The 23,318-nt window shown below is 43.5% G+C and overlaps 1 protein-coding gene across 4 annotated transcripts in view; it reads right to left on the bottom strand.

Moving 5' to 3' along the window:
- Positions 1 to 23,318, bottom strand: part of mtmr1a (myotubularin related protein 1a) — a 367,207-nt gene that overhangs the window by 14,168 nt on the left and 329,721 nt on the right. For all 4 annotated transcript variants that reach the window (XM_084312594.1, XM_084312595.1, XM_084312596.1 and 1 more), the window contains 3 exons: positions 14,233 to 14,418; positions 4,499 to 4,657; positions 4,064 to 4,111 (listed from right to left, as the gene is read on the bottom strand). In XM_084312594.1, the coding sequence (XP_084168720.1) occupies positions 4,064 to 4,111; positions 4,499 to 4,657; positions 14,233 to 14,418 (393 nt within the window). The remainder of the gene's footprint in view (positions 1 to 4,063; positions 4,112 to 4,498; positions 4,658 to 14,232; positions 14,419 to 23,318) is intronic.

Below are 23,318 nucleotides of genomic sequence, written 5' to 3'. Positions count from 1 at the left end.
CGAGACTTTGTTAGTCGATTTTTATACTCCCCCCCCCCCCCCCCCCCATGCTGAGTGAGTTATTTCATATGATACATCTCTGGTGAGCGTTAGATTTAACGAGGACGTGTAAACCTTTTCAGATCCGTGGATGAAATCAACGGATTGATTACTCGACAAATCCTATGACTATTAGATGACTAAGAATGTCTTTAGTCGAGGACAGCCCTGTTGATAAGGCACATCATAAATATACTAGGGCTGTCAGTTTATCGCGTTAATTAGATTAATTAATTACACAGCAAATTATCGAGTTATGAAAATTAACAACAAAAGTAATAATAAATGGTATCTGATTCTAGGGACATCTATGGATCTCAGGGAATGTATTCCCAGTGTCAGAAATACTGTGTCTGTTACTAGGCTTGAGTAAATTGTAATGAACCAAATGAGAATATCAATTACATTTTTTTTTTTTTTATCTTTGACTGTGAATAACACCATGCTCAAATTGACCAGACCTGAAAAATCTAAGCAAATTAATAGATGGAAGATGATTAAACAGAAGGTTTTGTAGATACAGTACTGAATTCTGCCATCCGGACACATGCCATTTGAAACATGATTATAGAATATAGAATATCAGGCATAAAATGGTTATGCGATTAATTAAAATGCGATTAATTAGATTAATTAATTACAAATCCTGTAATTAATTAGATACATTTCTTTAATCGCCTGACAGCACTAAAATATACATAAACATAAACGTAACATACCGCTCTGTGACGTACCGCAAAATACATCACATCCATCCCTCCTTCCCTCTCTCTCCATTCCTCTCATCACTTTGTCCCTCTCTCTATCCCCCCTTCTCTTTCTCCCTCTCTATCCCTCCTTCCCCTTCTCTCATCCCTCCTTCCTCTCTATCTATCCCGCCTTCTCTTTCTCTCTCTTGGTATTTCCAGGAAATGTGCTTCTTTTGTTGCCCGTCCCCTTTTATGTCAGATAGTGCAAAGTTTAGTTTTATGTCATCTTGACTATTGCTCTGCGATGTGGTCATCTGCTGCCAGTGGTGACCTCAGGAAGCTCCAGGTGGTCCAGAACAGGGCAGCACGGTTGGTACTGGGCTGCTCACTAAGGTCTAATGTGAGCCGTATGCATGCCCGCCTCTCTTGGCTTAACGTTGAAAATAGATGGTCTTTTAATATACCGGTACTTGTGCTGTTCAAGTTGGTCATGAGCAGTAAAACTCCTGTTTTTATACATAATCAGATTGTTTTTAGTAATACTGTGCACGAGCATTACACTAGAGCAGGGGTGTCAAACTCATTTTCACAGAGGGCCACATCAGCATTATGGTTGCCCTCAAAGGGCCAAAGACCGTATAAATGTTAATGTAATGTAAAATAAATGTAGCTACACATTTACATATTGTTAAACATGTTGTTTCTGTATTTATTACTTATTCAAGTTATACATATTGCATATGCATAAATGTAAAAATATGTTAGCTTATGTTATTTTAACAAATAACTTTTGTTTATCAGAACCCCATATTACTCCATCAATCAATGATCAAACCATTCAAGTAAATAACAAAGAAGAATATCATCAAATACAAGCTATGACATTAAGTTTGTTCAAAACCTTTTTGTCACAGTCAAGAGGGGCAGAACTAACAACTGTGAGCTGCAAAGAACACGTGGGACAGATGTAGCAGATGTTACAAAAACAAATGGCTGCACACAACCTTGCAGAGGCCATACATCCAACTAATGGAAGATAGTTTAATTAACTTTAATTAACAGATTGCAGAATGGGTACAGTACAGTACAGCTCAATACACACAATTGTTAAGGGGATGCAAGCAGAGAAAGACTTTCGACTTGTTTACATCAGGGTCCCCCATTTTCAATTCGTAATGAAATTGCTATTATGTGTCTGCATGAACACACAACTGTAACTGTACTCAAAAATAACAAAATAAGGGTTGTCTCAGTTCACAACTATATTGGTCAAGTTTTGGGTGGGACTTGTTTGCGTCCCTACAGCTTCTTATTCAATTGAGCGAGATGCTCGGTTATGTCACACAGCCAGTTTGCATCTGACAGTTCAGACAATATTTCTTCAACCCTTTGTTACCTATTCCGCCTGGATCTTTTTTGTATTTTGGGCTGTAAAATTGTCAAAGAATGTCTGAGGAGTAAGTGCTTTTGGCTTTTTTCCTTTGTTACTTCATCAATACCTCAGATGTTCAACATACATGTATGTGTAAGAATGTGTAATAACTAAGGCTGTCAAAGTTAAAGCTTTATTAACGCATTAACCCATAATTATTTTAACACTGCAATTTTTTAACCCAATATTAGCACTTTGGCTGCCATGGGTTAAATTAATGATATACCATAGATTGCCAGCGCTATTTGTCTATGGAGAAAGTCCCCTTCTTTGCAGGGCTATAACTTTTTAAATTCTATTGCTACATTGCCATTATTAGGGCCCATTCAAAGTCCTATATGTATTGTTCATTGTGTAGCAACGTTAAACTTTTTCATTCACATATTCATAGTAAAGTATGGTCTAATGTATAAGTATGTTTTCATCTCTTTCTGCAGCTTTCTCCAGAACGTGATATATAGCCCCAAATGCATTATATTGATGATGAAATACAGTTTGATGGCAATCCGCGCGATATAAAAAATTCCAACTAGACGTACTTCTAGAAGTTACTACACGTCATCTGATGTTGACCGGATGGGCGAGGGGGCGTTTATAATTCCGTGGGCAGCGTTATACCAATCATCTAATGTGGGTCAAATGTTGATAATATCAGTTATTATCGAAGACGGTAACGTTACACGCTGAAACTCACCCCAGTGTCCGCGCGCCGTTGGGCGATCATCGTCGAGTAGAAATTTTATCATTATGGGATATATTATTACCCGGTCCATCTCCAGCTTGTATAATGGTATATACGTCCAAATCATGTTGTTTATCGAGTTATTGGCAATCGATCGTTATGTAGTGTGACGAGCTAGAGTGCCGGAACCTATCCCGAGTGGCCGGAAGCAATACGGACATATATCACAACCTCCACTGTGCTTCCTGTTAAGCGGTTGCGCGATCGGCCACCAGATGGCGCTCCTGAACCGCCAGAGAGCTCAGTGGGTCCTGCTGGTGGTTCTCAGGCCAGCGGAGGTACATTATGGATCAGATCGCAGATTTTTGAAATATTGATATAAAGACGACTTACAGCGTCCCCCGGCAACTTTAGCATCGCCAGCAAAGACGTTGTAAATCGTTTTTAGGCAGTCAAAGTGTTAATGTAAAAAAATAAATAAATAAATTTTTTTTTTTTTACCTGAGCTCTTGGGGGGCCACATCAAATGACGTGGCGGGCCGCATTTGGCCCGCGGGCCGTGAGTTTGACACCTATGCACTAGAGGTTCCAGTAGTGGGCAGCTTGAATTGCCAGGTCCTAGAACCAGCACTTTGGGGAGATCTTTTATTTTTAGAGCATTAACTCTTTGGAATGGCCTGCCTCGGAACCTCTGCTGCATTTACAGTAGATTCACTTTTAAAAAGAATCTTAAATTGTTTTTAACACTGTAAAGTAATTTTTTGTTTTTCACTAATGTAATTTTAGCTATCTTAATTGTTACAGTAGTTTCATTATGCATTGTGTGTACTGACTTTTAATCATTTTGTTTTTGCAATAGTGATTGTTTTTGTATGTTTTTTTGTGTGTGGACCCCAGGAAGACTAGCTGGTTGCTATCGCATCAGCTAATGGGGATCCCTAATAAAATAAAATAAAATAAAATAAAATCTCTATCCCTCCTTCCTCTTCTCTCATCCCTCCTTCCCTCTCTCTCTATCCCCCTTCTCTTTCTCTCTCTCTCTATCCCTCCTTCCCCCTCTATCTCTGCCTCCTTCCCTCTCTCTCTATCCCCCTTCTTTCTTTCTCTCTCTATCCCTCCTTCCTCACTCTCTCCATCCATCTCTCTCCCCAATCCCTCCTTCCCTCTTTCTATACCTCCCTCTCCCCAATCCCTCCTTCCCTCTCTCGCGTCATTCCTCACCGCAGAAAACTTGTGTCCAAAACTAATCCACTCCTTTTCCACCAGCACCTAAAAACACACAAACACAGACACACACACTTAACCTACTGTGTATGTTGAACACATGTAACTGTTTATAATGTAACATAATCTGAACATAAAAAATCACTTCCTCTCTCTCACATGCATAATTCATTCTCATTCTCTCTATCACACACACACTACACCCAACTCTCTCACACGCACTCTACACCCAACTCTCACTCACACACACACACACACACACACACACACACACACACACACACACACACACACACACACACACACACACACACACACACACACACACACACACACACACACACACACACACACACACACACACACACACACACACACACACACACACACACACACACACACACACACACACACACACACACACACACACACCTGGAAGCCTCTCAGGGTGCGATAGTGACTGTCCAGCATCAGCATGGCCAGGGAGCTGAGCTGAGCGGTGCGGTCCCAGCCGTCGCTGCAGTGGACCACCACCGAGGTCTTCCCCGACTCCAGCTTGTCAGCGATACGCACCGCGCCCGCCAGCAGCAGCTGTGGTGAGAGGAGGGAGTCAGGTCTAACGTCAAGCAGGTTTAAAGACAACTGTAACTGAAGAGACTGAACTGAAGTCTACAAATACAACCATAACAAATCAATCAATCAAACATCAACACGAGGACAATCAATATTGATTGATTGATTGTAGGGCTGCAACTAATGACTAATTTGGTAGTAGACTAATCTGTCGATTATTTTTTCGATTAGTCGACTAATCGAAAACCAATTATGTAAACAAAAAAAAACAAAAAAAAGGATATATTTTTTTTTTTTTTTTTTATTAAACTACCTATCTTTGTGAAAGTGGCTTCTCAGCTCTGGTCCAGCTGAAGACAGAGCAGAGGAACAGATTGGACATTGAGCATGACCTCAGAGTTGCTTGTCTACCATCACCCCAGACTTTGAGACTCTTGTCAGGACCAAACAACAACATCATAACATGATGATCCCATAGCAAATTAAAATAATGACTCATGAAACATTTGAATTTGGATCTTAAGCCACTTTAAATGAAAATGTATTTGAAGAACAATACAGCAATCACTCATAACAAGATAAATAAATTAAATAATACAAATTAAAGTGGAAGTGTACTTTAAATAACTAAAAAAATAATAATAAAGAAAAATAACTAGCAGCATCTGCCCCCAGCACCGCGGCTGATGGGGCTGTAACTTGGTCCAGGACCAGGAGGGTGACGTGGAACAGCTGTAAGGGGAGAGGGGGATGAGTCAGATCAGACAGACTTCTAGGTCTTTTGTTTGCTGTGTGTGAGAGGAGTCCGTGTGTGTATGTGTGTATGTGTGTGTGTCTTACTCTGATCGCTGTGTGAGTGAGAGGAGTGTGTGTACTGTGTAATTTGTGTGTGTGTCTTACTCTGATCGCTGTGTGAGTGAGAGGTGTGTACTGTGTAATTTGTGTATGTGTGTGTGTCTTACTCTGATCGCTGTGTGTAAGTGAGAGGAGTGTGAATGTGTGTGTGTCTTACTCTGATTGCTGTGTGTGAGAGAGAGGAGTGTGAATGTGTGTGTGTCTTACTCTGATCGCTGTGTGTGAGTGAGAGGAGTGTGTATGTGTGTGTGTCTTACTCTGATCGCTGTGTGTGAGTGAGAGGAGTGTGTGTGTGTGTCTTACTCTGATCGCTGTGTGTGAGTGAGAGGAGTGCGTGTGTAATGTATTGTGTGTCTAGTCTGATTATCATCTCCTGCAGGGGAACAATGTTTTCAATGTCCAAAATTTGCTATGGGATCATCATGTTATGATGTTGTCTGGAACCCTGAGAAGCCACTCTCACAAAGATAGGTAGTGCACAAAAAAAAAAAAAAAAAAAAAATTAAATAAATTAAATAACGTGTTTTTTTTTTTTTTAATGACTAATCGACGCAACAATTTCTCGTCAACGATTTTTTATAATCGACGTCGTCGATTATGTCGACTAATCGTTGCAGCCCTAATTGATTGATAACTTTGTTAACAGATTGCAGAATGGGTACAATACAGTACGGCTCAATACACACAATTGTTAACTGCTTGAGTGCCAAAAATGAAGATTCTCGTTTCTGTGCCCCAACGGTTCAGTGCCGTAAACGAAGATTCTCGTTTCTGGGTCGTTTCTCCTTTCTTTCGATTTTAATACCCGGTTCAGTCTCAGGGTGATGTGTGTTGGCTGAAAATGCATAGTGGGAATCCGAAGGTGCAGTACCGGCCGCATCCTACCAGGCGGCGGTATCGAGCTACATCTCTAACACTGTATCCTCAGCTGTGGAATGACCCCAGGTCTCAAGATTACATTTCTTGTTCTCGGCGAAGCACACAGTTCAGCCGGTCACATCGAAGCCTGTTAATTATGCTTGATCTGTATGTTATGGTCGTTTATAACGTCGATCAAATGGGGATTGGATCTACCAGATGGCGATCAAGAAATTGGAATATTCTGTTTGGATTACTTTCGGCCGAAGGTAAGAGCGATTAGACGTCAATTCTAGCCTGATCCTGCAATGCCGCCTTCTTAGCGATCGGGCTGGTAACCGTGTCTAGTGTTCAATGCGAATGCCGTTACCGACGCTCGAATAATCAGAAACGACCCCCCTCCCCCCCCTCTTTCATGCGTTCATGATGCAACATAATACTGATAATGTGGACTTGAATCCGGAACAATAGCGGGTTCAGGCGAGGAACGGTAGAGTCCACAATGTAATAGACATGTAGGGCTATTACTCAGCATTTCATGAATTATCCTAGGCCGCTCTAAAACCATACTTATATTCACCACACGGGAACGTATGGATGGAAAACATATTTCTTTTTTGCATCTCGACTGGAAGAAACCCAGTGTCAAATGACTATAGTACTGTATCCATAGCTATAATATAGAATTATAGGCTCTACAAACAAGGTGACCGTTTACATGGGGTTAATAGGTGGCATGAGGGGTTAACGATGAGTAAGAGGCGTGGCATCCAATGTGTTAAGGGACTGCAGACCAGAGGAAGACTTTCATCTTGTTTACATCAGGGTCTCCCATTTTCAATTCATCATGACGTTTATGACATACACGACATACAGATATACTATCCCTACTATCCCAGATATACTATCCCTAATACATAGAGAACACACTGTAATACAAGCAGCCTATCAGATCATAAAACACACACACTATAATACAAGCAGCCTATCAGATCATAAAACACACACACTATAATACAAGCAGCCTATCAGATCATAAAACACACACACTATAATACAAGCAGCCTATCAGATCATAAAACACACACTGTAATACAAGCAGCCTATCAGATCATAAAACACACACACTATAATACAAGCAGCCTATCAGATCATAAAACACACACACTATAATACAAGCAGCCTATCAGATCATAAAACACACACTGTAATACAAGCAGCCTATCAGATCATAAAACACACACACTGTAATACAAGCAGCCTATCAGATCATAAAACACACACTATAATACAAGCAGCCTATCAGATCATAAAACACACACTGTAATACAAGCAGCCTATCAGATCATAAAACACATACACTGTAATACAAGCAGCCTATCAGATCATAAAACACACACTGTAATACAAGCAGCCTATCAGATCATAAAACACATACACCATCTCAGTGGGTTCTCCTTTTTCTTTTATATTGAAAGTGAACTTTATTTTTTTATGTAATCTTGCTGAAATAAATTAAAGCAAATTTGATCAGAAAAAGAAACATGTATTTATTTGACATTTATTTAGTTGTGTGAAGCACTATGTATGGATCGTGTTCTAAAGTGCTCTGTACTGGATCGTCACGCGCGCTCACAGTCAATACCAGTGTAGTCATGCGTCTCCCAGTGTGAGAGTGTGTCTGTGTGTCCATTCCAGCCACTGTGTCTGGTGGTCCATAGTAGAGTCATTAGAAAAAACACATTCTGTTCTTCTACTATTGTATCTGAGAGTTACAACTAGGGTTGGGCACCGAAAACCGGTTCTAATAGGAACCGGTTCCTAACTTCCGGTTCTGGAATTAATTCGATTCTTAATTTCGATTCTTTAAAAAAAATAAAAAAATAAATGTCTTTGTTAATTAATACCCTAGTTACAGTACAGCAACCAAATTAAACTGTATCAAGTCAACTGAAAATGTGAATAGTATGAAAAAAATTAAAGATTAAAAAAAAATAATAATAAAATCTCCTGCTAAATAAGCTGTGACCTGTTTTGACCTGCACCTCAAAGAATCGGAATCGAGAATCGTTTAGAACAGGAATCGATAGGATATTTTTTTTGTGTTTCACTCCATATCCGGATCGCATGGGAAATTATGGGGCCAAATTTCCGCTCACAGTGCTTGATTGGAAGTTTAGTGTATGCTATGTCCTTCAGTCTATGTGGGGCTACTATGTTTTCTTCCAATTTTCTCCAGGATACTAATGCTTGGGGATCAAACCATGTTGTCAATGGTCTTAATGTGTACGCCTTAAAATATTGGAAAAAATCTGGAAATGCCATGCCACCGTCTGCTTTATTTCTCTGTGCGGTGGATCTTTTTATACGTGGTGGTTTGTTATTCCAAATAAATTTGTATGTGGAGGAGTGTAATCTTTTCCAGTAACCCTCTGGAGGGGGTAACGGTAGCATTGAACTGAAGAAGTTGATTCTAGGTAGTACATCCATCTTAACTATTGATACCCTTGCCTGTACTGAGTTTTTAAGTTTTGCCCATCTGTCAAGGTCGTCTTTGATTTTGTTTTGTATTTTTGTGTAATTGTGCTTCACCGTTTGTCTTATGGTGGGGAATATTTCCACTCCCAAGCATCTAAAATGTTTTACCATAGGTATCTCACCTGGGAGGGTTATATCTTTTTTTGCAGGGGTGTTAAGTGGAAGGAAAGCCGACTTAGGCCAATTTATTTTAAATCCCGATAAATCACCAAAGTTCTCAATCAACTTGAGTAGATGAGGCAATGTGGTGTTGGGGCTTTGCATGAACAATATTACGTCGTCCGCATATAAACTAATTTTATGTTGTGTGCCCTTGATTACGATTGGTTCTATGGATTGGGATTGTCTTATATATTGTGCTAAAGGCTCTAATGATAGATCGAATAGTCCGGGACTAAGAGGGCAACCCTGTCTGGCTGAGCGTGATACCGGAAAGATTTTGGAGATGAATGTACCTGTTGTAATCATGGCCGATGGGTCTTTGTATAATACTTTAATCATATCAATGAATCCTTTTCCTAACCCCATCCTTTCTAATACTGCCCATAGATACGACCATTCCAGCCTGTCAAAGGCTTTCATAGCATCCAGGGACAGCATCGCCTTAGGTATGGTGTCGTCCTTGTCTGCATCTAGTACGTGCAGTATTCGTCTTATGTTATCAGTGATCAGGCGACCTCTTATGAAGCCAGTTTGGTCCGGATGAACTAAAGACGTCATATGCTTTTGTAATCTGATGGCTAATACCTTAGACTTAGAGTACAGTTTGACATCGGTTCCGAGGAGGCTTAAGGGTCTGTAACTACCGCACTCGGTGGAGTCTGTCTTTTTTGAGAAGGACTGATATGAGTGCAATATTGTCGTTTTTATGGAAGTTCCCCTCCTTGACTGAGTATAAGATCATATTTAGTAATAAGGGTCCAATTATGTCCCAACAAGAAAGGTACATTTCTGATGGGAAACCGTCTCTTCCAGGAGCCTTACCACTTTGCATTTCGGATATGGCCTTCTTGAGTTCCTCTAGTGTGATCGGTGTTTCTAACTGTTTAGCGTCATCCTCTGAAAGTTTAGGGAGAATAATTTGATTAAGATATGTGTCCATTTTGTTTTGATCGAAGGTCGTTTCTGATTTATATAAGTCGGAGTAGAATTCTTTGAATGTATCGTTTATTATTTTGGGATCTGTTTCAAGTACTTGTTGTGCTCTAATGGTAGTTATATCTGCAAATTTTGCATTAATTCTTAATCGCATGGCTAATAGGTGACTAGGTTTAGAACCTTGGGAGTACTGCTGTTGTCTTGTGCTGCGTATTTGTATTTCCGATTGTTGTCTGTATATGGCATTGATCTCTATTTTTAGTACGTTAACTTGATTTTCTAGTCTAGTTGAGTTGTTGTATTTTAAAGAATTAAATAACGTTGAGTAAAGCGTTTCCAGTTCAGACAGTTTTGTGCATTGATTCTTGCGCATTTTGGAGGAAAAGCTATCAGTGAAATCCTTGATCATTCCCTTTACCGACATCCATATTATTTTGGGGTCTTGCACCGAGTTTGCATTCTCCCGTAGGAATACTATAAGAGCTTCTTTGAGTTGTGTAATGAATTCCTTGTTATTAAGCAGCATCGAATTAAAACGCCATCTTGGGGCTCGGGAAGATAGTATACCAAATGTTCCTTTTAGGAGTAAATAACAGTGATCTGATAGTGCATTGGGTATCATTTCCACTTCATATTTATCAAATAGTCTCGGGGATGCAAAGACATAATCTATTCTGGATAATGTGTTATGTCTGGCCGATCGACAAGAGTACTTTCGGGTCGTGGGATTAAGTGAACACCATAAGTCATTTACACCTGTAATCTTCGACCAATCCTTTAATGCTTTAGATGAATTCTTTTGTTCGCTGGAAAAGGCGAGGTAAGATTTGTCCATCCTTGGATTCCAAATGGCATTAAAATCTGCACCTATTATAAATGAGTAATCGGGAAGGTTTAACATTGCATTGGTTAGTGTAGTGAAGAAACCCTCTTCGTACAAATTTCGGGCATATACCGCTGCCAACGCTATTTTCCTGTTATTGTGTACAATCCTAGCTATAGTTATACGCCCATCTGCATCCGACCATACTCCCTTTAATTCAATATTTAACTTACGTCTAACGACTATGGCTACACCTCGAGTTCTCGTACCAAAAGAAGAGTGACTAATATTATGATATGTGTTATCCGCTAACGTATCTATGTCTTCCTCTAAAATGTGCGTTTCGCTTAGTAGAGCCACGTCCACATGTTCTTTTTTCATCAGTGTGAGCACGCTTTTGCGTTTGTGTTGTTTATTTATCCCACCAGTGTTCCATATCATTATATTCAAACTAGCCATAATCTATACATGTTTTTGTGTAGTTTTTGGTAATGCTTCTGGAGTGCGAAGCTACAATAGATGTACATCCAATTATTGAGGTCCCGTTGAGAGCCGAGCTTAAAAACATATATATATACAAATAAAAATCCCCTTTTTTCCCCTCTCCCAGAGAGTCGTACAGGCCTGTGTTCCATAAACACATCCTCCGCGTATGACTCCCTCCCTTAGGCCACCGGATTGCCCAAACTGAGCTTTGTAATCCTAATCTTCCTATGCTAATTGCCATAGGATCTAACATTTTCATTCTAATTCAATAGAATGTCGCTTTTGGTCTTGCGCCTTCCCTTACTGTAATGAAATATTATGAAAAATGTAAAAAAAGAATAATACACTTTCATCGATATATTCATTTGAACCTTCTACTAACTTATGTAGGAAACATCAGAAAAAGGAAAAGATTGTAGAGAAACACTAACACCTTAATATGAAGAACAATGGGAAAGAACAATGTAAGATAAAAAAGAAAAAAAGGAGTGAGAGCTAAAATAAAACTCAACGTGGAGAAACCACTAGAACAGAATTGAATAAATAGATAAAAGAGAAAAACAGAGACTTTTAGAGCTACAATGTGCCAATCTCTACATCAGTGGAGTGATTATTTATATTATTAGAATAACCTTGTTGTGCTCATACGTTTAGGTGTGGTTGATTTTTTTTAAAGCCTTATTAAGGCCTGATTAAACTTCAGTCAATTGATCATATGCTTATGCTTATACACACCGGATGTTAAAGTTAGAGTTGCAGGCCTTCGTTGTAATGGTGCATTATATTCTAGAAGGTTGTAGAATACACTAGTATATACTAACAGACTGCTGTTATGTTCCAGAATGATCTTCCTACCCAGGGTTCATGACTACTAGTATTTTCGGGATATTTCTAAGGCCCCGTTTAGACGAGCGTTTTGTGAACAGAAACCGCAAAAGTCATCTTGCGGTTTCACTTTTAATTTTACGTTTAGACAAGCGTTTTGGGATGGAATTCTGCGTGCAGACGACGCTGTAACGACTCGGGACGACGGAGCCCCACTGTCACACGATTGGCGCATATGTCACATGACGTGCTGTGAAGACCCGCCCTACTCTGCCTCTGATTCGCAGACTGTGGATGGGGAATGTGATTGCACCAAAGCAGAGTCACTCACAGACAGAGGGTCCAGTCACGCCGCGGGACAGATTCTTGTGTATTTAACCGTTTCACTGCCACACGACAGCCGGTTGTGTGATAGTAAGGGTTAACCTTCTGTCGTGTGGCAGTGAAAGGGTTAAAAGTACTGCCAATGTAGCCTTCAGGTGATCTCCGTTGATATAAGTCAGACATACTTGCTTTGTTTACGTCTCGGCTACTGGCGCATACCTGCTACCTGTGACGTAAGCAGTACGCGCGACCAGAGCCGTGACAACCCTTTCGTCATCGTTTTAACAGATTTATACGTTTTGATAGTTTAGACGAGATCGCAAAGCTTTTGCGTTTCTAGGAATTCCACCCTGGAAGGTAGTCTCACTTTTTTGCGGTTTCACCCCGTAAAAACGCTGTTTCCGTATAAACGAAAGGCACATCAGCAAAAATATCTTTTTGCGGATTCACCTGCTAGCGTTTCCGTCTAAACGGGGCCTTAGTGACCCAGAGCAGTCGAGTGATGAGCCCAGAATATTCCAGATTGTTCTTAGTGTCAATGATATATTCTTGTCTCCACGGAGACCAGAAGTCTGTAAATATTATGCATTACGAACCATATTATACACATTGTGCCTTGGTGTAGCCGGCATGCATATCATCTGCTACTTTTGTTGAGCCCGGATAAAGTCATTCTAATACTGAGATACACAGAGAAAGAGAGAGATGAGAAGGCTTATCTGTTGTTAGACAGTGTTTCGTTCTGCCCTGGGGGTTCTGCTCCATGTAGATTCCAGTATTCCTTGGCGTCTTTAGGCGTCTCTACCCACGATCGATAATAGTGCCGGATATACTAGCCTTGGTTTGAGGCCACACTTGAACAATTTCTGCATCACCTCCTTGTAGGGGAAACGCTGAGCGATGGCCTCTTTGCAAAGATCCTCGTAGATAAATATTGAACCCACAAAAATGGCACAATCACACTCCCTTATTCAATAACAATGCACTCTTAATTGAAAAACGTCCTATAAGATTCCCTATATGGGAAGAGCAAGGCATACACTCATTAGGGGATGTCTTTAACAACCAGGGTTTTTGTAGTTATGGAGAAATATGATTTCTCAAGAAATATCTACAGCAAGAATTCTGGGTCTCAATGAATCCAAAATGTCAATGTGGTTAGAAGTGGTGGAGAGAATAAAAGCTAGCTTATAATGGTAGTGTCTGGTTAAGAGCGAGGGATAATGGAGGTACTATCCAAGGAGGGGTCCGGGAGGGGGGGGGTTCGAGCTGGAGCATATGTGTGTAGGGTTTTAGATAACAGGTATTAGGGGTATATCCTGTATAAGACATTGGTATAATTGGTAATTTCGTTGGACATACACTGTATACGGTAAAATATTATTATATATTTTTTTTGCTTTCTGTTTCTGTGCTTGCATGTCATTTTAGCCATCTTAATTGTTAGTTTCATTATGCATTGTGTGTTGAGTACTGACTTTTAATAATTTTGTTTAAAAAAAAAAAATAAAAAAAATAACAGGAATCGATAGAGAATCGGAATCGGAATCGTTCAAATCCAAACAATGCCCAACCCTAGTTACAACATGCATCTGAGAGAGAGAGAGAGAGAGAGAGAGAGAGAGAGAGAGAGAGATAGAGTGTGTGTGTGTGTGTGTGCATGTATGGGTGTGTATGTGTGTGTGTGTGCATGTATGAGTGTGTATGGGTGTGTGTGTGCGTGTATGGGTGTGTATGTGTTTGTGTGTGTGTGCATTTATGGGTGTGTGTGTGTGTGTCTCCTCACCCGTATGTACTCCAGCCAGTGCGTCTGGTCCACGGCGGAGTGCCAGCGGGCCTCGTCGATGGTGGGGTACACCACCTCCTTCAGCTTCCGCAGGGAGTCGCGCATCACGTGGATGTTGGGGATCTCCAGGAAGTTCAGCTCCACGTTGGGGTAGAAACTCTCGCTCTCGTAGCCTCCGTCCTTCGCCTGGCGGTGGTGGAGGGGAAGAGAGGGAGGGGTGAGAGAGAGAAGAATGGGGGAGGGGGAGGGAGAGAGACAGAAGGAGAGCGAGGAGAGAGAGAGGGAGATCGAGGAGAGAGGGAGAGCAAGGAGAGAGAGGGAGAGCGAGGAGAGAGAGGGAGATCGAGGAGAGAGACAGAGGGAGAGTGAGGAGAGAGAGAGGGAGAGCAACGAGAGGGAGAGCGAGGAGAGAGAGATCGAGGAGAGACAGAGAGAGAGCGAGAGCGAAGAGAGAGACAGAGGGAGAGAGGGAAGGAGGGCGTCATTTTAAATTATAATATAACAATGTGTCAATTTCCTGTTTTTAATGACCATCAAGTGACTCATGTAGGAAATGAGCTCCTGCTTCATACAGCTACAGCTGCGTGATACATATGTAAACAGGCCCCAGTGTGTAGTAATACAGCTACAGCTGATCTAGCCGATAGGCTGCGTGATACATATGTAAACAGGCCCCAGTGTGTAGTAATACAGCTACAGCTGATCTAGCCGATAGGCTGCGTGATACATATGTAAACAGGCCCCAGTGTGTAGTAATACAGCTACAGCTGATCTAGCCGATAGGCTGCGTGATACATATGTAAACAGGCCCCAGTGTGTAGTAATACAGCTACAGCTGATCTAGCCGATAGGCTGCGTGATACATATGTAAACAGGCCCCAGTGTGTAGTAATACAGCTACAGCTGATCTAGCCGATAGGCTGCGTGATACATATGTAAACAGGCCCCAGTGTGTAGTAATACAGCTACAGCTGATCTAGCCGATAGGCTGCGTGATACATATGTAAACAGGCCCTAGTGTGTAGTAGAGAGAATGGCGCTGCAACGTCCGGCTGCCTTTCTGTTCGCTCCGTCGAGACTGTGCTTACTTTTGTTAATATTTATAGTTTTAAGAGTTTTGTCTGTACCAACAGTAGGTGCATTTAATGTGTATGACCGTCAGTCACTTATAGACATCGGATTACGGGAAACTTACCGATTGGATTACTCACTGGACCAGCTTTCCGAACCGCAACAATGGCCTGAGGAGATTCTCCGGAGAATGGGACCAGAGCCTTTGTTCCTTGATCCCAGGAACAAAGGAACCAGACGGCGTGGGAAGAGAGCTGGGATCTGTAACAGGCTGAGATCCAGACGCCACCGAACGCCATTGCCCAGTATATTGCTAGCCAATGTACAATCAATCGACAATAAACTGGATGACATCCGAGCAAGGATTCAATACCAAAGAGACGTCAGAGACTGCAACGTTCTCTGCTTCACCGAAACGTGGCTCACGTCGGACGTTCCAGACCACGCAATCCAACCAGCTGAACACTTCTTTATCCACCGCAAGGATCGTACAGCAGAGTCCGGTAAACAACATGGAGGAGGTATTGCCTTCATGTTTAACAACAATTGGAGCGATCCAACTAACGTGAAGGAATTATCCAACCACTGCTGCCCAGACCTGGAATATATAACCATCAAGTGTCGTCCTTTCTTCCTCCCGAGGGAGTTAACGGCGATCATCCTTGTAGGAGTGTATATTCCACCGCAAGCCAGCAACAACGTCGCGCTCTCCAGACTCCACGACGAGGTAAACAGAATACAAGCGGCGAACGTTAACGCCGCCATTTTGGTGCTGGGTGATTTCAATAGCGCCAATCTGAGAAAGGTATTACCTGACTTCTATCAGCATGTGACTTGCAACACCAGAGGCGGTAACATCCTAGATCACTGTTACACGCAATTTAAAGGTGGCTACAAGGCTCATTCTGATAGTGGCTTTGGTAAATCAGATCACGCGTCCATCTTTCTTTCACCAATGTACAAACAGAGAATCAAAAGTACTCCTGTAGTCTCGCGAGAGGTGCAGAAATGGGATTTGACGTCGGGGGAGACGCTCCAGTCTGCGTTTGACTGCACAGACTGGAATGTGTTCCGCGACACAGATAACATTAATGTCTACACGGAGACAGTGCTGGACTATGTTTGTACTTTGGTGGAAGAAACAATCCCCACTACCAAAATGAGAGTTTACCCAAATCAAAAACCCTGGGTAGACAAATCCGTCCGTGAAGCTCTGAGAGAGCGCACCAAAGCATACAACGACGGCCTAGTGGCAGGCAACATGAATGACCACAAGGTGTCGCGATACAACGTAAGGAGGACAGTGTCAGAGGCCAAACGGCGCTACAGGGATAAAATTGAACTCCAGTTTGAACAAGCTGACTCTAGAGCTATGTGGCAGGGGCTCAAAACGATGACAGACTACAAAGGCGCCTCCCTCAAACTGAACAGTGACATCTCCTTAGCAAATGACCTCAATACCTTCTATGCGAGGTTTGATGCTGGTAATAACAACACCAGCTCACAAGCCACGGCAATGGGGGGGGGGGGGGGGGGTCGGCTGCTGATGGAGGCGCAGTGTTCAGGGTAACAGAGCATGAGGTGAGGCGGACCTTTAAAAAAGTGAATATCAGGAAGGCAGCAGGTCCGGACGGCATCCCCGGCCGCGTCCTAAAAGTCTGTGCCGACCAACTGGCCCCAGTATTCACTGACATATTTAACCTGTCCTTAGAACAGGCTGTCATCCCCACCTGCCTGAAGAAGTCCACTATTATCCCTGTACCCAAAAAATCCAAGCCTGCTTGCCTCAACGACTACCGCCCTGTAGCTCTCACCTCCATAGCCATGAAGTGCTTTGAGAAGCTAGTAAAGGGCTACATCTGCTCCTCCCTCCCCATCAACATGGACCCCCTGCAATTTGCATACCGCCCCAACAGGTCCACGGAGGACGCCATAGCCCATGTGCTGCACACAGCAGCATCACACCTGGACAAGAGGCAGGGGAACTATGTGAGAATGCTATTCATCGACTACAGCTCGGCATTCAATACCATAGTCCCCTCCATACTCATAGCCAAGCTCAGGGACCTGGGCTTGAACTATGACCTCTGCCAGTGGGTCTTGGACTTCCTGACTGGCAGACCCCAGGTGGTGAGAGCAGGCAACTGCACCTCCTCATCCATCACCCTCAACATAGGGGCCCCCCAGGGCTGTGTTCTGAGTCCCCTCCTCTACTCCCTGTACACACACGACTGTGTGGCTCAGCGGAGTAGCAATACAATCATCAAATTTGCTGACGACACAGTGGTGGTGGGCCTGATCTCTGCCAACGACGAGAGGGCCTACCTGGAAGAGGTCAAGGTCCTGGCGGGATGGTGCCAGGAAAACAGCCTCTCCCTGAACGTCAGCAAAACAAAGGAGATGATTGTGGACTTCAGGAGGTCGGGGGTCAAGGACTACAGCCCCCTCAGCATCGACGGGGCACCGGTTGAGAGAGTCAACAGCTTTAAGTACCTCGGAGCCTACATATCCGAGGACTTGACATGGACCACACACATTGACAGTGTTGTGAAGAAGGCACGACAACGCCTCTACTTCCTCAGGCGCCTAAGGAAGTTCCAAGTCAGTCAGAAGATCCTTAAGAACTTCTACTCATGTACAATAGAGAGCATCTTGACCGGCAACATCACCTCCTGGTTTGGGAATAGCACTGCACAAGACCGAAGCAGACTACAAAGAGTGACACGTTCAGCCGAACGCACAATTGGAGGGGGGCTCCCCACCCTCCAGAACATTTACAACAAGCGGTGCAAGGGGAAGGCTAAGAGAATCATCAAGGACTCCAGCCACCCGAACAACTGCCTCTTTGAACTGCTGCGGTCAGGCAAGCGATACCGGAGTCTCAAGGCGAGCACAGAAAGACTCAGAAGAAGCTTCTATCCCCAGGCCATCAGGCTGCTAAACGAACAATGAACACTACACAACAACAACCACCAAACGCACATGGCACACACATCCACACGCACACACTCACTTTAAACAAACACACTGTAGCACCCACTCCACACACTTATAGCACACACCCACTTTAAACAAACACACTGTAGCACCCACTCCCCACACTTTATATTTATTGATGAAGGATTGCACTACAACTCGTACACCTTACTGTAAATTGTACCTAAATTGTACCTCATCCCATTTCTGCTTTGCACTATATAGTACTGTACATTAGTACACTGCATAGTATTGTATATTATATGGTAACTCAGAACATTGTACATATGTCTATACCAAACACTGTGACCTCATTTTCTTCTTCTAAATTACATGCTATACTATGTTATTTGATACTATCTTGTCTAGCACAGTCTCTGGAGCGTAACAGTAAGAAGCATTTTGTATGAAAGTATTCTGTACTTCTGTATGACAACTATTAAAGAAACTTGAAACTAGTAATACAGCTACAGCTGATCTAGCCGATAGGCTGCGTGATACATATGTAAACAGGCCCCAGTGTGTAGTAATACAGCTACAGCTGATCTAGCCGATAGGCTGCGTGATACATATGTTAACAGGCCCCAGTGTGTAGTAATACAGCTACAGCTGATCTAGCCGATAGGCTGCGTGATACATATGTAAACAGGCCCCAGTGTGTAGTAATACAGCTACAGCTGATCTAGCCGATAGGCTGCGTGATACATATGTAAACAGGCCCCAGTGTGTAGTAATACAGCTACAGCTGATCTAGCCGATAGGCTGCGTGATACATATGTTAACAGGCCCAAGTGTGTAGTAATACAGCTACAGCTGATCTAGCCGATAGGCTGCGTGATACATATGTAAACAGGCCCCAGTGTGTAGTAATACAGCTACAGCTGATCTAGCCGATAGGCTGCGTGATACATATGTAAACAGGCCCCAGTGTGTAGTAATACAGCTACAGCTGATCTAGCCGATAGGCTGCGTGATACATATGTTAACAGGCCCAAGTGTGTAGTAATACACTGGCGTTCAAAAAACAAGATATACTGTCAGTCTGAGAGAACAATCTAGCGTAGGAAATACAGGAGGACTGTTGTATTCTGTTGTGGATGGTTAAAAGTCTTAAAACCTTTATTTGCATACTGTGGTGTGGCTTAAAATACTTTTGTTAAAAGGGACCTATTGTGAAAATAACCTTTTCCTGTGTTTTGCATTGTTTTTACAGAATGAGGAGTTGTCCCAACACTGAGAACATGTTAAAAATGCACATTGTGCCTTTTCTGCAGTTGTGACAAGAATACCTCCTCTTGATTCCTCCCATCGAGTAAATTGGCAAAACTAGTACCCATGGATTGCAATTTGTATCACAGAGATCTTGCTGTAATCTAAAATACTTTATCATAATGACTAATGCACTTTATGGCAACAATGAATCGTTAATCCCTTGAGAAATATAAACATAATACATTATATTGTAAAGCCAGTTCATTCAACTCAAGTCTTCCATTTCTAATCACTAGGTGGCAGGCAAGTATCATGTCTCAAGTCATTTCTAATCATCTCAAATAATGTAAACAACTTATTTGAAGTACATATCGTGTGGCTCTGTTCCACGGTGTAACAAATCAAACCACTTTAATAACTGTTTGCAGCGACTTTCAATATCATAAATGCTGAAGAAGAAGTGCAACATATGTTTTCTATAATCCAATTCTAATCTGATGATAGAATTACAGGTTAAGACACGACAGAATTTGTGTCCCTCGACAACATCATGGCTTTATCATGTGGCCCCCAAAGAGAAATAGATGCCCCCTGGTCCAGACTCTACCCCTGGTCCAGACTCTACCCCTGGTCCAGACTCTACCCCTGGTCCAGACTCTACCCCTGGTCCAGACTCTACCCCTGGTCCAGACTCTACCCTTGGTCCAGACACTACCCCTGGTCCAGACTCTCTACCCCTGGTCCAGACTCTCTACCCCTGGTCCAGACTCTCTACCCCTGGTCCAGACTCTCTACCCCTGGTCCAGACTCTCTACCCCTGGTCCAGACTCTCTACCCCTGGTCCAGACTCTCTACCCCTGGTCCAGACTCCACCCCTGGTCCAGACTCTCTACCCCTGGTCCAGACTCTCTACCCCTGGTCCAGACTCTACCCCTGGTCCAGACTCTCTACCCCTGGTCCAGACTCTCTACCCCTGGTCCAGACTCTATACCCCTGGTCCAGACTCTCTACCCCTGGTCCAGACTCTCTACCCCTGGTCCAGACTCTCTACCCCTGGTCCAGACTCTACCACTGGTCCAGACTCTCTACCCCTGGTCCAGACTCTACCCCTGGTCCAGACTCTACCCCTGGTCCAGACTCTACCCCTGGTCCAGACTCTCTACCCCTGGTCCAGACTCTCTACCCCTGGTCCAGACTCTACCCCTGGTCCAGACTCTCTACCCCTGGTCCAGACTCTACCCCTGGTCCAGACTCTCTACCCCTGGTCCAGACTCTCTACCCCTGGTCCAGACTCCACCCCTGGTCCAGACTCTCTACCCCTGGTCCTCTCCACCCCTGGTCCAGACTCTCTACCCCTGGTCCAGACTCTCTACCCCTGGTCCAGACTCTCTACCCCTGGTCCAGACTCTCTACCCCTGGTCCAGACTCTCTACCCCTGGTCCAGACTCTACCCCTGGTCCAGACTCTCTACCCCTGGTCCAGACTCTACCCTTGGCCCAGACTCTACCCCTGGTCCAGACTCTACCCCTGGTCCAGACTCTCTACCCCTGGTCCAGACTCTACCCCTGGTCCAGACTCTACCCCTGGTCCAGACTCTACCCCTGGTCCAGACTCTCTACCCCTGGTCCAGACTCTACCCCTGGTCCAGACTCTCTACCCCTGGTCCAGACTCTACCCCTGGTCCAGACTCTACCCCTGGTCCAGACTCTACCCCTGGTCCAGACTCTACCCTTGGTCCAGACACTACCCCTGGTCCAGACTCTCTACCCCTGGTCCAGACTCTCTACCCCTGGTCCAGACTCTCTACCCCTGGTCCAGACTCTCTACCCCTGGTCCAGACTCCACCCCTGGTCCTCTCTACCCCTGGTCCAGACTCTCTACCCCTGGTCCAGACTCTTTACCCCTGGTCCAGACTCTACCCCTGGTCCAGACTCTCTACCCCTGGTCCAGACTCTCTACCCCTGGTCCAGACTCTCTACCCCTGGTCCAGACTCCACCCCTGGTCCAGACTCTCTACCCCTGGTCCAGACTCTCTACCCCTGGTCCAGACTCTCTACCCCTGGTCCAGACTCTCTACCCCTGGTCCAGACTCTCTACCCCTGGTCCAGACTCTCTACCCCTGGTCCAGACTCTACCACTGGTCCAGACTCTCTACCCCTGGTCCAGACTCTACCCCTGGTCCAGACTCTACCCCTGGTCCAGACTCCACCCCTGGTCCTCTCTACCCCTGGTCCAGACTCTCTACCCCTGGTCCAGACTCTCTACCCCTGGTCCAGACTCCACCCCTGGTCCTCTCCACCCCTGGTCCTCTCTACCCCTGGTCCAGACTCTCTACCCCTGGTCCAGACTCTCTACCCCTGGTCCAGACTCTCTACCCCTGGTCCAGACTCTACCCCTGGTCCAGACTCTCTACCCCTGGTCCAGACTCTACCCCTGGTCCAGACTCTACCCCTGGTCCAGACTCTCTACCCCTGGTCCAGACTCCACCCCTGGTCCTCTCTACCCCTGGTCCAGACTCTCTACCCCTGGTCCAGACTCTACCCCTGGTCCAGACTCTACACCTGGTCCACCTTGTTGGTGTATATTACATTATACATGACCTTGTTGCTGTATATTACATTATACATTACCTTGTTGCTGTATATTACATTAGACATTACCTTGTTGGTGTATATTACATGATACATTACCTTGTTGGTGTATATTATATTATACATGACCTTGTTGGTGTATATTACATTAGACATTGCCTTGTTGGTGTATATTACATTAGACATTACCTTGTTGGTGTATATTACATTATACATTACCTTGTTGCTGTATATTACATTAGACATTACCTTGTTGCTGTATATTACATTATACATGACCTTGTTGGTGTATATTACATTAGACATTACCTTGTTGGTGTATATTACATTAGACATTACCTTGTTGGTGTATATTACATTATACATTACCTTGTTGCTGTATATTACATTAGACATTACCTTGTTGCTGTATATTACATTATACATGACCTTGTTGGTGTATATTACATTATACATTACCTTGTTGGTGTATATTACATTATACATGACCTTGTTGGTGTATATTACATTACCTTGTTGGTGTATATTACATTAGACATTACCTTGTTGGTGTATATTACATGATACATTACCTTGTTGGTGTATATTACATTATACATGACCTTGTTGGTGTATATTACATTAGACATTGCCTTGTTGGTGTATATTACATTAGACATTACCTTGTTGGTGTATATTACATTATACATTACCTTGTTGGTGTATATTACATTATACATGACCTTGTTGGTGTATATTACATTATACATTACTGTAACTGAGGGGTTACAATACCCTGACTGTATTAAAGATTGTGATATATTAAACCACTACTAGTTATGTACTTTAATTACTGGCCATACAGTACATGAATATATATGATGAACACCCACACAAGAATACGGCATTGACACATAAAGTTCTATTGGAGGGTTATTTATTATTATTAAGCAACGTTAGGTTACAGATTGAGAATTAGGCTCGCGCTTGTATGGCGAAGAACATACGTAAAGTCAGTCAAGAGCATAAGTCAATGAGAATAGTAGGAATACTAGGATGGGTCTAAGCTGACGCCACCTGTGGTATAGCAATTATATGGGCCACACCGGTACCAGCTGGAGACACTGGGGGGTTCCCTCCGGGGTGTAAGGCCGGAAAGGGTAGAGGAATGTTCGGGTACAAAGTCTGGGTCAACGAGGAATAACGAGGCTCCAGATACAGGAGCCGGTGCATGTACTCCCTTGATCAGCAGACAAA

Source organism: Notolepis coatsorum (assembly GCF_963971535.1).
Source record: "Notolepis coatsorum genome assembly, chromosome: 4".
NCBI lineage: Eukaryota > Metazoa > Chordata > Actinopteri > Aulopiformes > Paralepididae > Notolepis > Notolepis coatsorum.
The sequence above is the reverse complement of the archived record's forward strand: the minus strand, read 5'-3'. Positions and strand labels throughout refer to the sequence as shown.